The sequence below is a fragment of the Sinocyclocheilus grahami genome, unplaced genomic scaffold (assembly GCF_001515645.1).
Source record: "Sinocyclocheilus grahami isolate Dianchi unplaced genomic scaffold, SAMN03320097.WGS_v1.1 scaffold87.1, whole genome shotgun sequence".
NCBI classification, from domain to species: Eukaryota; Metazoa; Chordata; class Actinopteri; order Cypriniformes; family Cyprinidae; genus Sinocyclocheilus; species Sinocyclocheilus grahami.
This window is the reverse complement of record NW_015505266.1, coordinates 1,968,293-1,986,931: the sequence shown is the minus strand read 5'-3', so window position 1 is coordinate 1,986,931 and position 18,639 is coordinate 1,968,293. Positions and strand designations below refer to the sequence as shown.

Sequence of the window (18,639 nt, the reverse complement as noted above, 5' to 3'; positions counted from 1 at the left end):
AGTGAAACCTGTGGTGAATCAGTGGCTAACAGTACGTTTATAATTATAATTATAATTATTATGTCCCATTTTCCTTAAATGGTGAAATCTAATCTGAGATCCAGTATAGTTGTTCTAGTCCCAATTACAAGCATCATATCAACCGAATGGTCAGCTGAGTTTAGTTGCTAAGTAATCACTATTGAGTAATGAATGATCCGATACGTCGTTAAACACAAGGTGAGAGTTTCATTGAGGCGATGTCTCCAATGGAAAGTGTTAGTCCGCGTGTGTGCGTATCCAGTCTCTGGCTCGATGATATAGCGGGTAGGCAGGGACCCCCTTTTAAAGACGCCAGCGCTGTGTGTGTAAACTGAGCTCAGACATCGAGCTCGGCTGTGTTTTATTCATGAACAGAAACACGAGGAAGGGACAGAAAATAAGAATTTCTAATGGAAGATGAAGCCAGGTACAATTGAAACTGACCGGCGAGACCCCTTGATAGACACAAATGTGCTTCCGACGGGTTGATTTTTCGAATACAAGAGGTTCAAAATGAACCTAAAATAGTTTACATCCTCTTATTACCCGTTTCCACCCGAATGCAGTTTAACAGGGTTGCTAAATGTTGAATGCTTGCTTAAGTAACCTGATCCGATCATCTGGGGTCTCCACTAAAGGGCCCCAGTGAGGGAGGCCAAGCGTAGACAATAGACTCTTGAGTTGTGCTCCACAAACATGCATTAAACTCCCTGACGCGTGTTTCAGAGGCAGACTGGAAGCGGGCGGCAGTGTCCGATATATGGCTGTCAACATGCTGTGAAGACGTTTTAATATTTTATAAACATTCAGTCGTTTTGATCATATGTATGTAGTGAAGTTATGCCCCTTAATCATTTTTAGAGGGAGTGACGTTTATACTGTAAAGGTCCTTGCACACTGAGTACAAAATGTTCGTATGCGTTTTTCGTGCTAGTCAAAATTCGTCACGCACAGAATGTTTTGGTGGCTCTGAATTGTCAAAACAGCTTTCAAAATGCTGGTAGCCAAATCCAATTTAGGATGCGAATAATTCAGAAAATTGAACCCTAGCCAAATTTATTTATGACGGACGAAAGTTTCGTAGGCAGTGTGTAAACGTGATCGACACAACGTGAGGTATTTATTTATTTTTTAACATGCAAAAATTTCAATCAAAAATGTTGTACTCATTGTGCAAGGACTTTAAGATTGCAATGTAATATGCTAATAGTGTTAACTGACATGGCCAAATATTCGTTTGAATACATTTTTGCTGGTGTTAGCTAATACTAGCACACTATTTCTGTTGCTCATACTTAGGGATTTGTACTCTTATCTTGAGGAGGCAAGTACTTACCTTGTAGCACTTGGGCCAGTAAGCAACATACTAGCATCCAACCAGGACCACTTAGCAACCAAATAACAACATGCTAAAAACTATTTTTAATACCTTATAAGCCATATAGCAAGAGCCTAGCATTGTCACTGTTTTGATTCAGGTCCATATCCACCCAGAACACCTCATACTTGGAAGTATTTCCTTTTAACTTGAGCAGGTAAGTATTCACGCTGCAATACGTCTATAGAACCGTTCCTATCAAATGTAAAATAGACATTTAAAAGATGTCTTTAAGATGTTTATGATTTAGAATGCATGTAAAACTGACATCTTATAGATGTCTATCAGATGTTTGTACACAGCAGATGCTCCCCAGATTAAACGATCATTAACAGACCTCTTGCAGATGTACGTGTGCTATCTGGGTACGTCTTGCAGATGTAAATGCAGATGTCAAATAGACGTCTCCATGATGTATGTGTGCTATCAGGGAGGCGACTTTAGAAAAATGCAAAAACGCTCTGTTTGGCATAATGTAATATGCTAATAGCTTCGATAATTGCAACCAATCAGTAACTAGGAATGGTATTTCTGTGAATTAATTCCCCAGATAGCACACATACGTCAGCAAGATGTCTGTTAAAGATCACTTGATCTGGAAAGCATCTGCGGTGTACAAACATCTGACAGATGTCTGTAAGATATCAGTTTTACATACATTTTAAATCATAAACATCTTAACAACATCTAATAAACGTCTATTTGACATCTGATAGGAAACGTCCAATAGATGTATTGCAGATGAGCAAACACTAAAAAGTACGTCCTGCAGACGTCAAATAGACATCTCTGATATACGTGTGCTATCAGGGTCAGGATTATTTAGAAAAGTGTTACATTTCACATTTGCACGTTTATTTGGTCACGATTAAAGCTTTAGTTGTCACAACGCAGGAATGCAACACTCCAATTACGCAATGCGCCGGATCGAGTTTCCACCTCAGAACTGACATACCCTCGTTTTAGGTTTACAGTGGACAGAGAGACGCAAGACAAAGCAGCCTGAAGGAAGGTTTTGACTCCCAAAGACAGAGAGACAGAAAGTGTATTTTGAGGACAAGGGGCCCTTGTGGGCATCGAGACGTGTGTTTTCTGTGAATCTGTGGGTGTGTGGTTGTGCGTCAGAGGGAGGTGTGTTGTGGTACGATCAGCTGTGGCGAGATGTGGACAGTCAGTCCGGCTCTGTTGCAGCGGGGGCCACATTACACCGGCTTCTCCTGAGTTATGCTCCTCTTCAAAGCTCAAATACAGATCCAACTATGAGCTCACAGAGGGTAAGACCTCTTTCAACCCTGAGATAGTGAATATTATTGTATTTAAGTCCCTGGCTGTGAAAGTTTATCTACAGATATAGGATACCCGTTTGTAACTGGTGCTTGTTTTGTCTTTCTGCTTATAGTTAAATCGTTATTTTTAATAGTTATACATATTTATGTAACTTTTATAGTGTAGTTATTTATATTATTTGTATTTATAATAGAAAATATTTAAATGAAAACATAAAATACATTTAAAAGTAACAAATTATTTTGCAGTTCTAATCTTTAATTTCTTTATAATATAATATAGTGAGCATACGGCTATTGTTGACACTGTTGTTGTTGTTGTTATCATTTGTAACTTGATGTAGCTCATTTAAATGTTATATCAGTGTTACAAGAGCTTTAGTCATTAGTTGTAACAGCAACTAACAATAGATTAATTGAAAGAATCTTGGACATACGCTTGAGTTCAGCATGTTTTTGTTAATAACTCGTTAGCAATGTTGGACATTTTGTCCGCCATGTTTAAGGCGACTGGTTTGTGTGAAACCTGAATCTTCATGGCAACTTTGGCTTGGTATTACAACACATCTCTGCTCACATGGCAAGCTTGAGGTCATTTTGATTTGTTTATAGATGAGTTTTCCTAGTTTTATTTTGTCTGATTTTGCATGGCTGTGCAGTATTTGAGGGCAAGTGTGAGATGCTTTCGCACTGAACAGATCCGTACAAACATTAGAGAGTCCGAGGCAACAGCTCTAGTGCTGATCCCTGTATTAAAGCCAGACGTCCAGGGGCTTTTCACGAACAACAGCCATTTATACCGAGGGAACGGTTTTGTCTGAGGGTGTGCATATGTATTTGTTTAAAAGCAGTGAAAAGGTTTCGCATGAATGGAGGAACATATCAGACTTAAAAAAATGTTTTATATTATTACTAATAATATAAAGTTCTAATCTTTAATTTCTTTATAATATAATATAGTGAGCATATGGCTATTGTTGACACTGTTGTTGTTGTTGTTATCATTTGTAACTTGATGTAGCTCATTTATATGTTATATCAGTGTTACAAGAGCTTTAGTCATTAGTTGTAACAGCAACTAACAATAGATTAATTGAAAGAATCTTGGACATACGCTTGAGTTCAGCATGTTTTTGTTAATAACTCGTTAGCAATGTTGGACATTTTGTCCGCCATGTTTAAGGCGACTGGTTTGTGTGAAACCTGAATCTTCATGGCAACTTTGGCTTGGTATTACAACACACATCTCTGCTCACATGGCAAGCTTGAGGTCATTTTGTTTTGTTTATAGATGAGTTTTCCTAGTTTTATTTGGTCTGATTTTGCATGGCTGTGCAGTATTTGAGGGCAAGTGTGAGATGCTTTCGCACTGAACAGATCCGTACAAACATTAGAGAGTCCGAGGCAACAGCTCTAGTGCTGATCCCTGTATTAAAGCCAGACGTCCAGGGGCTTTTCACGAACAACAGCCATTTATACCGAGGGAACGGTTTTGTCTGAGGGTGTGCATATGTATTTGTTTAAAAGCAGTGAAAAGGTTTTGCATGAATGGAGGAACATATCAGACTTAATTTTTTTTATATTATTACTAATGCAGTTCAGTTTCTTAAAAATATAGTAATAAGTATCTGAATATTTTAAATTTTTTCCAATGTTTGTGTGGTTTTTCTTTTGAAATTATTGCTGATGGCTTGTTACTTTTATTAATGAAAATTATGCTGTTACATATAAAATCTAGCTTTTTATATTAGGGGATGCCCCAAGCATACCTTTTTAATGCATGTTTTTAACATTCACAGGCATAAATGTTATTGTATAAATGTATAACCATTTGCTGTCATATGTATGATGTCTTTTAATATTCTTTACTTCACTTCATTCAGTGTGACTCATTAATTGTTTCTCTCTCTCTTTATTCTAAAACAGGAGACGCCTAAAAAATGACAGAACAACAAATGGCTTCTACTGAAAGGAGCCTATGTAAGTTTAAATTATGGGGGAAAAAACCCTGACTGTTTTCAATGTATTTATTTGTTCCGTAGTAACTGACTCAGTGTTGTACATGTATCAACACTGCAAGTAAGCAGGTGGCTTAGATAGACCATTGTAGACTGTCAATTTAAACACTTTTAAAGTGATACGAAGGTTATTCCATTCGTTCTGGTAGATTTAGCCTTAAAATGTCTCCACAAACATTGTGAAACCATTCATTGTTAGAACTGTTGGGAGGTTCTTACTGGAAAAGCTTGATAAAAGAGCTAAATTATAACTCATTTTGCATTTAAAATGCCAAATATTAAATCATATCTAAATAATAATTCCATTACCTCATCTGGTAGTGTTAGAGCGCTAGCAACACAAGCTTACAAGGATTCATAAAATGTATGCCAAAACCTCATATCTATACAAAAGGAGCATTCATTATCTGATCATGAGGCAGGGGGTGTTTCTAGCTTGTTGTGTTTACAATGATGTGCTAGGAATCTGGGTCAGGTGCATTACCTGTTGTCTGACCCCTCCTCGCCCTCTTCGTCTCCTGTATTGTCTTGCTCCTCAGGTATCCAGGCTGATGACGACCTGAAGTCTATGTTTGTTGGCACAGTGATGAGAAAAATCAAGTCTCGCACATGGAAAAAGCATCGTTATTTCCGTCTACAAGAAGACTGCATGACTATCTGGTACAAGAGCAAGAAAGCAGCAAATGCACACTCCACCTGTAAGTAGCGCTGACAAGATCCACAATCTGTAATTATTAGTCATTTATCCAAAGCAACATGCTGTTTTACAAGAACAATCCCATATGCGAGGGGTGTCCAGTCCTTGGGCTTGGAGAGGAGAATTGCAACACACCCTCCTAAAGTTTGTAGTGATCCTGAAGACCTTCATTAGCTGGTTCAGGTGTGTTTAATTGGGGCTGGAGCAAAACTCTGCTGGAAGGTGGCCCTCCAGGAGCAAGATTAGACTCTGCTGTTTTAAGAGAAACCTGAGTTTAAGTATCTTACTTAAGATCACATTAGTGATAGTCCATGGATCAACTCTTCTTGTGATTGAACCTATAACCAGCCTTGAACAACTGCACTATTACCCTAGGCATAAATATAGCAGCCATCTTCATATAAAGTATTTTCAGAACCTCTTGATCAGGGCTGGACAACTTTGGTCTTGGGGGGCCGGTGTCCTGCAGAGTTTAGTTCCAACCCTTATCAAACACACTTGCCTCTAGTTTTCTAGTAATCTTGAAGGCATTTATTAGCTTGTTCACGTGTGTTTGTTTAGGGTTGGAGTTAAACTCTGCAGGACAGTGGCCCTCCAGGAATAAAGATGCCCAACCCTGCTCTAGACCAGGTTCTGTTCCTGGGGGGCCAACATCATCCCATCCAGAGTTTAGCTCTAATTTGCTCCAACACACCTGCCTGGAAGTTTGTAGTAATTGCAAAGACCTTGATTAGCTATTTTAGGTGTGTTTAATTATGGTTGGACTCTGCAGAAAATTGGCCCATCAGAAGAAGAATTGGACGCCCTTGCTCTAGACTGGATGTAGTTTGGGTGAGGGTCAAAATTTGAGTTGTAATCTTGTTTTATTTTGGTGTTGAGATCTCTTGAGACCACATAAATGTTGCATTTGTATGGGTTCTGGGTCTTGATAGGCCAAATATTGGTCTGGTCTTGTCTCCAACTCTTAGGGCAGGGGTTCTCAACTATTACCCTCGAGGTCCACTTTCCTGCAGTTTTGCTTCAACCCTAATCAAACACACCAGAACATGCTAATCAAGGTCTTCAGGATCACTAGAAAGTTATAGGCAGGTGAGTTTTATCAAGGTTGGAGCTAAACTCTGCAGGAACGTGGACCTTGAGGGCTAGAGTTGAGAACCCCTTGTTTTGGGGTTCAGGGGATGGTTAGGTAAATGTTTGGCTATGTGTGTCTATAGTTTCTGTGGGTGATGTGGAAGCTGTGCGGGAAGGGCACCAATCTGAGGTTCTGCTCAGCATTGCTGACGAGTTCCCGCCTGACCGCTGCTTCACCCTTGTGTTCCGTGGTCGACGAGGCAACTTGGACCTAGTGGCCGAATCAGCAGGGGAAGCGCAATCATGGATTAAAGGGATACGCAAACTCATCGATAACCTGGAGAACATGGGGCAGAGAGAGAAACTAGACCAGTATCCTTTACTGTCACTCTTTATCTGCCTTTCTATCATTCCACTCTCTGTCCATCTTACACACACACAAGGTTTCAGGCAGGCTAAAAGGCATTAAAGGACACTTAAATACACTGGGACTGCAGCACATCTGATCCATTTACCTGCTTTCACTCCATGCTGTGCAACATGATTTATGCAAGTTGGACACGTTCCTGGGACAACATTCTTGTTTCTTAAAGTTTTAACCCCTAACACTATCTATGCTTTGATTGAAGTTCAAGGCCCTTAACTTCCAGCTCTTAAACATAACTCTAAAATCAGTTGAAAAGAACTCTACTTTGGTAAATCATACCAAGCACTTTAGTTTTCCCTTAATTGCTGTTTCCAGATGGATCTGTGATTGGTTTAAAAAGGCAGACAAAAACAGAGATGGACAGATGAACTTTAAGGAGGTCCGAGATCTGTTGAAGATGATGAATGTGGACATGAACGAGCATCACGCTCTTCGTCTCTTTACGGTAACTGCACATTTATGGCCAATCGTCAATTTTTCTATTGTTATACCACTTGACGTAGCTTCAGTTTAATGACAGTCTTGACACTAGACACGTAGGTTATTATTTGGTGATCCATTTCCAGGTAGTTGTTTGTATTTTTACATTTTGGAACTTCTGTTGTTCTGCAGATGGCAGACAAGTCTCAATCAGGAACTCTTGAAGATGATGAGTTCGTGCTGTTCTATAAGATGTTGACTCAGCGTGAGGACGTCCTGCGAGTGTTTCAGGAATATTCGGGCAATGGGCAAAAGTTAACACTCCAAGATCTGAAAGATTTCTTACGGGAGGAGCAGCTACACGAGGACGGAATTCAGCAGTATGCACTAAAACTCATTGAACGCTATGAACCTTCAGACACAGGTAACTAACAGGGTTGTACTTTTCTTACTCAAGCTTCTTCAAAGCTTAGGTTATTTATATTTTACTTTCCACTTGCCATTGATCTGTTTAGATCATCCTCAGTGGTTTGGGTTCTTGTCCCAACAATTTTTTAACTTTCAAACTCAATAACTTCTAGTTCCAGGTATCCTAATGCTGCATTTTGTGTTCTTGACATCTTGGCTTACCTTTAAATGTAGGCCTATTCATTTGTTTACCCTATGTTCCTATAGCAAGAATGCTACAAGCGATGACGTTTGATGGTTTTCTGATGTACCTGACCTCACCAGAAGGCTCTATTTTCAACCCTTCTATGGTGGAACTCTACCAGGACATGACTCAGCCTCTTTGTCATTACTTCATATCGTCTTCTCATAACACATACCTTTTGGAAGACCAAATCAGAGGACATAGCAGTGTGGAAGGCTATATACGGTACACATGTTTTCAAAAACGTATTAAGTAGGCATTGCCTTTAATTCCTAACTTCAATTCTTCTTTATATTCATAAATATGTACTTGTATGTGTGTGTTTTAGAGCATTGAAACGTGGCTGTCGATGTGTAGAAGTGGACTGCTGGGATGGACCAAATGGAGAACCAATTGTCTACCATGGACACACGTTCACCTCCAAGATCTTCTTCAAGGATGTTGTCACTGTGCTGGGCAACTATGCATTTAAAGTATGTCTCAAACTATGGCTTTGTTTTCATCCACACTTTTACATCTGCACATTCATAACAAAAATGTTCTGTAGTTGTGCCATGGCATAGTGGTGTTATCAGATGGTAATACTACAGTACTAGTTATGTCATTGTAACGATTGATTACCATATTCAAATACTATGGTAAGTCAAGAAATACCATGGTATTAGCATTATGATAGTGTTCAACATAATTTATTAGCATGGTACCATTTTTAAACATGTTATTACCATGATAACGTTCTTTTAATCAATACTGTACCACGATATGGTGATGGCAACAGATGACAATACCATAGGTACGTCAAAGAATACCAAGGTATTAACATTCCAAACAAAAAACCATAGTATCACCTTGGTAAATGTAAAAAAAAAAAAAAAGATACTTGAAAAAAATTCAAGACTTTTACAATGATATTTTTGAAAGCATCATGTAAATACCATGGTACATGCATGGTATATTTCAAAATACCATAGTATTGTCATCAGATTCTATTACTATACCATGGTGCCACAGTACTTTTTTTGTAAGGGGGTGATATCTGATAGAAATACCATATACCCATACATGTCCATAATTCTTAATACTTTAACCCTCTTGGTTTCCTTCTTCATCTCTGAGCCTTCTAAACTGGTTTAGAGTACTTCACTAGCTTGCATTTGTGTGTGTGACAGACTGGGGCTAGGTTCACTCTGAGCCAGGGCACCATGCCCTTTTGTTTCTGTGTAATGTGATCTAGGGCAGTCGACCCCTGCTTGGCAGTGTGTTAGCCGCAGTTCTGTGTTGAGTGTTCCATTTCATTCACTCACTCACTCTCTCTCTCTCTCTCACACACACACACACACACACACACACACACTCTCCCCTCCACAGGCATCGCAGTACCCTGTCATCCTGTCCATTGAGAACCACTGCAGTGTAGAGCAGCAGAAACTCATGGCCCAACACCTCACCCAGATCCTGGGAGACAAGCTGCTGAAAAGCCCTTTAGATGGAAAGATTCTCATCAGCCTCCCATCTCCTGAGGTGAGCCGGAGAGCACGGATGCATGGAGTCACTTAAACAAGTACTTCCACTTAACAAGTCCACTTAATTGCTGTTTAATGAGCAGTAAATGTCTAGCACTGGTCATTCATCTTGAAGAGTCAAAGATCTCGAAGTTTCCACCCACGAGCAGACGTTTGTATCAGAGTTCAGAGTGTGGTGACCTCTCCAGGATACATTCACTTTCTCCGGCCATTCACCTGGGGCAGCAGCCATATGATCTATGTCCATGCGACATAGCCACGCTGAATTATTAAAGCAAACGACCCTGCTAAGAAAGACCAGCTCAGACTAGCATGCATTACCTTGCTTGTCATTGTCAAGGCTAGCTTAGACTAGGTGTTTCTGGTAAAATTTGCTAACCGGTGAATTCTTGCTATAAGAAGCCTGCACACCACCATCATCATTTCAGTAGGGTCTAAGCAGAAGTGCTATATTACTGACAAGACCATCATAGCTGTTAGTCACTAGCAATACTTAACTGAACACCATGGTCTTCCTAGTGAAGCTAATTGACTACGGAAATCCTACTGGTTTAGGTGCAAATTTATTGCATTCCTATTTGACTAACCACTATTAAAGGCACACCTAATTTGTGTGTCCACTGTTAAAGTCTGTTACTGTATGAGATTTCTGATGCTTGTAGTGTTGTCAAAAGTACCGACCGCAAGACCATTCGTTACTGAAATTTAGAAAAACATTTCAGCACTATTGAGCAGATCCTTAAACAGCACTGATTGGTCAATGTGTTCACACGCTCAACAGATATGACTGTGATTGGCTACAATGACCATCGCTTCACGCTCTTCACCGAGCACACAGAAGCACAAGGGAGCATTTGAAAATTGCATCTATCAGCAGAACCATCTATGTGCAGATATTTTAAGGGATCCACTGACGGTGACAGATCCGCTGATAGACGTGACTTTCAAGATTTCAGTGACAAGCAATTTGAGACGTGACATGACGCAACAGAATCAATCAAATATCACAGCCAATCAGAAGCGAGTGCGGGTGGGCTAAATGGATAAGTTTATAATCCAGTTCATAAATAGTAAATCTTTTTAACATTACTAAATATACATACTTTGTGACTGATAATATATTTATGGAATACTCTTGTTGGTTCGCAGTGAGTTCACAGTTTTAACATACATCTTTGCTTTTATTTATTTTCAAGATCTGGGGTAAATCTGTTGTTGTTTTGGCTATAAATTCCCCGCAATATGACATTACATAGCACATAATCAGTACCTGAGATTATCACTGTCATATAGTTTGTATGTTGTTGTTCCAGCCAGAAATAGAAATCAATTCTAAAATAGAAATTTTGCATGTCGACATCGCAGCTAGTTAGGGCAAAAATGCCGATTAACATGAAAAAGATACCTTTTATCGCCTGTCGCGGCGCATTTAGTTAGGACACTGTGTAAGAGTCTGGTGAAGAGATGATCATTATAGCCAATCACAGGCATATCTGTTGAGCGCGTAAACACAATGGCCAATCAGCCGTGTTTAAGAATCTGTTCAACAGCGCTCAGATGTTAGGGGGGAATGGACGTTTTTAAAATTTTAGTACCGAATGGTATCGCGGTTGGTACTTTTGACAACACTAGATGCTTCCTGATGAAATGGTATCTTCTCCATATTTGTGTGTAGGATCTGAAAGGGAAGATTCTGTTGAAAGGAAAGAAGATAGGTGGATTAGAGGATGGCATGAATGGGGTGGTGGATGACCCTTTGATGGGAGAAGTGAGTGACGAAGAGGAGACTGCTGAAATTGACGATGACCATCATCGCAATGACAGCATACGGCATAGAGTCAAGGTACAGTGATACATTTCGGGAGAGATGTTTGTGTAGATTTTCTAATCAAGGCAGGAGTAATTTATCAAATGATAAAGATGAATTCCACAACCTTGCACTTAAACCATGCAGTGGTGTTGCCATGTCAGAAAAGTGTCTGAACCCCAGCAAATGTAGATTTAAAAACTACCAATGTTGTACCCTTCAACAAGACCAATACCCAGAGGTTACTTAAGGGGGACTGTTCCTGTAACTAGTACACTCTAAATCACTCTTGGTAAAAGTGGCAGCTAAATGGCTAATTAGTAGTTAAAGGGGTCATATGATGCGATTTCAAGTTTTCCTTTCTCTTTGGAGTGTTACAAGCTGTTTGTGAATAGATAAGATCCCTAAAGTTGCAAAGACTAAAGTCTCAAACCCAAAGAGATATTCTTTATAAAAGTTAAGACTGGTCCACGCCCTCCTAAAATGCCTCAACATGCCCCCACATGTCTATGTCACGATGTGGGAAGATTTGCATAACACCGCCCAAATGCATATGCAAAGCAAGAAGGCGTAACTTTGATTCTCGTTGTAGTATTGTTGCCGCCGCCATATCGTGGAGACACTGTGTATTTCGTTGTGAAAGCTACTTTGTTTGGCCTTCCAAAAGGGGACACAACTAGAAATCAGTGGTTAAGTTGTATTTACAACACTAAAAATCGACGCGTTTCATAAAGGCGGGGCATAGAGAAGAATCAATAATGTACAGTATGTGGAAAATGTGGTTTTTTAACCTTAAACTGCATAAACATTTCATTACACCAAATAATGTTCTTTTTTAGCAACGTCATATGACCCCTTTAACAACTAAATAATGTTAAAGATAATGGGGCATATCTAGGATACAATTTCTTTGGCTACTTCATGAGCCAACATATTGTAAAATATTGAATGGCGGTCTTGTCTCACTTGGAGTCTTATCAGGCCTTCATCAGAGCTCTACGGTGCTGCATCCTCGAGTAAGAGTTACAGTCTGCCATGACTTTAACCGCAAGATTCAAATCTAATTACGTAACATGTTGAACACTTCGGTTTGATCATCCCTGGAAACTTCCACTTCTGATCAGGAGGGTTACTTTGTGCCAACTTCAAGTGGAAAAAAATCTGGACAGCAGGCAGTTTAACTAATGTAAACCAGCTTGTCTCATGTTGAAGGCAGCTAAATATTCTGAGAGACAAGAGATGCTCCGTGGCCTGGAAAGTCAGTAGATTGCATAAAGCACTAATGCAAGTTGGATGGGGTGACACTGGAGCAATCTTGGGAAGAAAACAAGAAAAAGCAAGAGAGAAAGTCAGAGATAGATAAGACAGAAACTGCATGTCTTCTGCTATCTGATAGGTGACCATGTGCATTTGCTGGCACTGTTGTTACCATGTGACACTTGATTATTTTACCTCTGGTTAGATACAGTCAGGGATCACCTCTCTTGGTTTCTCCAATCCGAGATACAGTCATCTTGTTGACTCATCAACTGGAAAAAAGTTGGCATGACATTTGTAGCTTTTAATTTGCACACAAGCATTGCTCTCTTGCTGGATAACTGGTTTAGGCCAATTACTAAGCTAAATAGTCATTTAGTTAACAAATTTATCGTAAGTGACATACAGTACCATTACTACAGGGATAGTCCCTCTTGCTCAGTGGTACAATGTTGAAGGATTAACCCTTGCTGGCTTTGGTTGCCAGCCCAGATCTAGGCTACACCACTCTAAGCAAGCTGAATATCATGTTAAGTTGGCACAGTGGGTTGGCAAGAATGAACCCAACAGATGGTAGTGTAAGATGAAGCCATGTGGATACCTGGCCTCATTATCCAAAGGGTCGTCTGTCATGACATTGTTTAAGTAGTCCTGGGTTCAATGGTTTAGGTAGCAGAACTGAATGCTTGCAGTAAAACCACATCATACAATCTAGCTAGCACCCTTCTCAAATATCACAGCCATTTCTTTAAGTTTTCGTTGCGGTTGAGCTAGTTAAAATCCTGGTAAAATCAGTCAACAGCTCAGCTAAAAAAGTGGTTCTCATATCTTAGATGGCTTAAGCTGGTGGTTAGCTGGTTGGCCAGTTTGCCTCAAAGACCTGACCAGCTTGACAAGTGCCAACAACCCCTAGCAAACCACCTTAGGAAGAAGGTGAAAATGAAAACTAGGTGTATATCAAATTGTTTTTCTAACCTGTTAATGACTGTTTTTGTACTGCCTAGAAATCCAAGCAGCATCTCTCTAAAGAGCTGTCGGACTGTGTGGTTTACTGCAAGAGTGTCCACTTTAGCGGCTTTAAACATTCACAAATTCACTCCAAGTTTTACGAGATCTCCTCCTTCACGGAGTCTAAGGCCCGGAAACACATAAGGGAGGCAGGTAAAGGAAACATGAGTCTGACTGCTCATAAAAGCTCATTAATTATTTTTTTAGAGAATTGTATTGTCTTACTGTCTCTCTGCTACAGGAGCGGAGTTTGTTCTCCATAATGTTCGTCAACTGAGCCGGGTTTACCCCAGTGGTTTGAGAACTGACTCATCCAACTTCAACCCACAGGACATGTGGAACGCAGGGTGCCAAATTGGTGAGTGTACCAGATTAAAAATAATGGTTGAAATGTGAATATTCCATAAATAATTAGATTCTTGCTTAGAATGATTCGTAGCTTAGCTAAGATGAATGAGGCTTTCATAGAATTTTTAAATATTCTGTTGATAAACATTGCATAACTATCTATAAGATAGTTGTGATTAAGACAGATGTGATTAATAGCTAGTTCTTGGGACAACTTCGAAATGTCAGCTGGCCAGATAGTCTGACTAGCCTGTTAAAAAAATGCTTTAACCAGCCTAGCTTTAAGTGATGTGCTGGTTAGGCTAATTTAGACAGATTTTTTGGTTTTGGAGAAATTTTAGGCACTTATCAACTGGTCATACTAGGAGACTAGCTAACTGGCTAAATCAGCTGAACACTACCAACCCAACCAGGGGTGCGTTTCCCAAAAGCATTGTTAGCCAACTATGGTCGCAAGTTCCATCATTACCAACATGGTTCAACGATTCTGTGTTTCCCGAAACCATAGTTCAAACGAACATTTGCAAACAGCGTCGCAGACTTGCGTAGTTGGAACTACAGCTCTCAATCTGTGGTTAGAAGCATAGTTCCTTGTTAGCAGTGGTGGAAAGAGTACTGAAAAAATATACTCAAGTAAAAGTATCATTACCTTCGAAAAATGTAGTGTGAGTAGAGTAAAAGTACTTGTCCAAAAAACTACTTGAGTAAAAGTAAAATAGTAGCCTATTTAAAAGTACTCATGAGTAGTGAGTACTGAGCTGTGGATTCTCCCCCCTCATAATAAACGCTGTGCACCGCAATTGATGCATTTTAAAAATGTTGTACATTCTGTAATTCACATTATCTTATTTGTCATAAAGAATGAAGAGTATCTATCATCCAGCTGTTTCAATTTTGACTGCCAACTCTAAAATACATCAAAACAGCACGGAAACAGTGTTCAGTTGAAGAAAAGATGAAAGTTATTCTCAGTACAATCATCCCCATTTAAATCATAAAGTTTGAAAAAATAGATTTAAAATCATGTGTAAGGCCACTGAGACAGCATATGCTGTTGTTGCACATAAAATATTAATGTTTAGAACAGTGCAAATACAAACACCATTAGAAACTCATAGTTCAGCATCACACACCATGATATGAGTTAAAATGAGAGCCCATTTCTCTCCAAAACGGTGCCAGTTTTAGCATTTTGCAATAAAGAAATAAAAATAACTAAACTTGATAATTTATGTTACAATTTTAACATAAATGCACATTGTTCTAGAAGGATGGAAAATCATGCAATTTTTAACACATTTACTTGAATTGTTATGCTGATAATACAATTTGTAAGGAAAAATGCATTAAATAGCGAGGTATTTCTGGGGAAACTTTTTCAAAGGAAAACACACACACATGTCTCTTTGCTGAGCCGCGGCGGTCTCGGTGAATCAGCAGCATCCACAACTGAATGGAACAAAAAGTGTTGAACTTGAAAATTGTTTATGCGCGAGTGCACTTGCTAAATGAAGGCGGATTGTATAAAATGGATAAATAAAAATGTATTAACGAGCTGTAGTTTTATTACATCCCGCGCTGGCACAGATGCAGTATATTAACGCCACGGGTCATCAGTAAGGTGCAGATTTGGTCCTCAATTTGTGTTTCCGGCACACGTTTTCACAGCGCGCATCACGCGCTCAAACTCCTCAAAAGTCAACAAGTTCAACAAGCAACAACAACTTATCCAAGTGACTGCTGCAGAACGCATGCGAGAGAGAGACGAGGCAGTGCAGATCATGCAGAAATCTGAAATTTACCTTAACACAGGGCTGTCCAAACTCGGTCCTGGAGGGCTGGTGTCCTGCAGAGTTTAGCTCCAACTTGCCTCAACACACCTGATTGGAAGTTTCTATGCCTAGTAAGAGCTTGATTAGCTGGTTCAGGTGTGTTTAATTAGGGTTGGAGCTAAACTCTGCAGGACACCGGCCCTCCAGGACCGAGTTTGGACAGCCCTGCCTTAACATATTAAGTTAGAGGAAGATGCGACAGAATTGATGCTTGAATAATGCACTTCCAGCAGCCATGATAAACAGTTGGCGGTTAAAGTTTTCTATGCACAATTTGATTTGACGAAAGTCACGAGACCTATTACTCTCTATCCAATCACGTTGATGGATAAAAATAAAATTTAAAAAAGCATGTAACAACCACAAACGGAGGAAAATAGCAGAGCAAAAGTACCGATACATCACTTAAAATGTACTCAAGTAAAAGTACACAATTTTTAAACTACTCAAAAAAAAAAAAAAAGTACAATTACTGATTTAAAAACGACTTAATTGCTGTAATGTGAGTATTTGTAATTTGTAAGTCATCAGGGGCCATGTTCAATACAGCAGCATCTTAGAGCTCTCTAATCAGTTAAATAGCAGAAGTTATTCCTCCACCACATGCGTTTGATGTCATTAACAATGGCCCTATGTTGTTGAACTAATGTGGTTCAAACGATGGAGATGCGACCATGTTCGGGAAACAGTCATGACTAGCTAGTTTGTTTCCACAACAATGCATCGGTTAATCAGCGAGTTACTCCTGTTTTGACCCCCTCATCTGTACGCTCCGTTTGAATAGGCGTGGTGGTGTAAGGTCCATGAATTGGCCCAACGGAGGTATCCAATGGTGGATGAAGGTTTCCTGTGAGTTCTGACTTTTTAGCGCACAAAGTTATTAAATTTAGGTTAAATTGTAATCTGACTCCATTTTATTATGACCTCGAATTTAGGTTGAAATGCAGATTGGTTGTTTGTCTGTTTCTAATCCGTATTCTTCTGACATTTGATTATTCTAGTTAACTCTTTACTTTATATTTACTTGTTCATTAGGAATCTATGTCGCTCAGGGTGTATCACGCCGGCCGATGTTCGTGAACCCCACGATCACAAACTCTCCAGTCTGATCATTATTCAGAGGTTATGACTAACTATTTAATAGACCGCCTCATGCTTGTCATTCTTTAAAAAGTGGCACAATGTAGTAGTACAATGACCTCTCATATGTCAAAAGATCAAGGGAATTTTGATTTCTTAGTTCATGACCCCTTTAACCCAACCAAGACTATTCAAAGTTGATGAGCATTGCTAGTTAACTAGCCAAGATATCACTAGTGTAACCACCTAAATTACCATTCTTTATCCATGAAAATAGGAAATGTTCCAATAGACAATGTTTTAGGCAGGATCTCTTAGTACTAAATACAAATGGTGGTAAATATTTTTTTCATTGCTAAGTGTTCCCTTCCCTTCCCAGTTGCTCTGAACTTTCAGACCGCAGGGGTTGAGATGGATCAGAACGATGGCTTATTCAGTCAGAATGGACACTGTGGCTACATACTGAAACCAGCATTCATGCGCAAAATTGATGAGAGGTTTGACCCAGAAAACCCCCAAAATGACGGTTACAAGCCGCTTAGCCTGTCTATTCAGGTACAAACCTGAATTTCTGTGTATGTCCTGGCGTTATTACTTTTTTATTGCGTTATTGCTAAACCTGCATAGTTTATCTTGTGTGATCTTTTCAGGTAATCAGCGGCCAACAGCTTCCCAAGGTAAACATGAAGGAGGGCTCAATCATTGATCCCCTCGTTCGGGTGGAAATTCACGGCGTACCACTGGACCAGGCCAAGCAGGAAACCAGATATATTGACAACAACGGTCAGTTAAAACGTATAGGACTGAGTTGTGTCTAGACTGAAAAAGCCTAGATGCAGTTAAACCAGAGTTCTAGTTGTGTTCGAAAGACTAAACGAGCTTGAAACAAATCTTGTTTTCGAACGATTGCTTTTGGACGTGCGCTAACGTTCACAGTGAATGTAGATTATTTATATTACTGTAAGTTTTCACGATTTTAATCACTTTTGAGCAGTTGACTTAGTCCTGTGACTAATTCATTTTTAAAAGTGCAAATATTTCAATTAATATGAGATGATAAATTATATTTGTACGATAATTTAGAAAAATTGCCTTGAAAAGTTTTTTCATTTGTTGATGATAGCTTGAAATTGTGTCAGCTACCCATTTGTCCTTGCAGGTTTTAACCCAGTATGGTACGATACGCTTCAGTTCACAATTCACGTCCCTGAATTAGCGCTGGTACGGTTTGTCGTGGAGGACTATGATAAAACATCAAAGAATGACTTTGTGGGACAGTTCACTCTCCCTTTCACCTGTATTCAGCCAGGTATGTCTCCGTTCCACCAAATGCATCAAAAATGTATCCTCCTGTTAATACGAAGCACGTTTTGTTCTTCCTCATAGGATATCGTCACATTCATCTCCTGTCTAAGGATGGCACCAGCATAACTCCTTCCTCGCTATTTGTTAATGTCCGGATAACTAACGTAAACTGACTTAATTTAAAGTTGTCTTACACTGACACGTGCACAAAAGAAACAAAAAAATGCAACAATTTCAAGTCTTCCCAAATGTATTAAAAAAAAAAAGTTGTGTTGTTATAGATTTAGTTCATTTGTACGCCAAATAATTTTATAGTCATTTTATTTACTGTTATTAAGGTTTGTGTGATTGTAAGGAGCTGTATCTAAATATAACTTCAATGCGATACATGTCCAGGTTGTGTTTTAACTTTAAAAGTAAAAGGAAAATAGAAAATTATATTTGCATAAGGAATTAGTCCTATTTTGGTTTGTTTTTAGGACAAAAATATAGATTTTTTTCCCCTTTAA

General features: G+C 39.3%; 1 protein-coding gene across 1 annotated transcript; it reads left to right on the top strand.

Annotated features, from left to right (window-relative positions):
- Positions 1–438: 438 nt before the first annotated feature.
- Positions 439–18,371, top strand: LOC107586990 (1-phosphatidylinositol 4,5-bisphosphate phosphodiesterase delta-4-like). The gene is made up of 16 exons (XM_016274572.1): positions 439–448; positions 2,525–2,673; positions 5,179–5,401; positions 6,615–6,843; positions 7,214–7,343; positions 7,511–7,742; positions 7,994–8,195; positions 8,299–8,443; positions 9,339–9,491; positions 11,169–11,336; positions 13,562–13,718; positions 13,807–13,923; positions 17,205–17,380; positions 17,476–17,608; positions 17,985–18,134; positions 18,212–18,371. The coding sequence occupies exons 1-16, from the start codon at positions 439–441 to the stop codon at positions 18,301–18,303; spliced, it is 2,466 nt and encodes an 821-aa protein (XP_016130058.1). The 3' UTR covers positions 18,304–18,371.
- Positions 18,372–18,639: the final 268 nt, after the last annotated feature.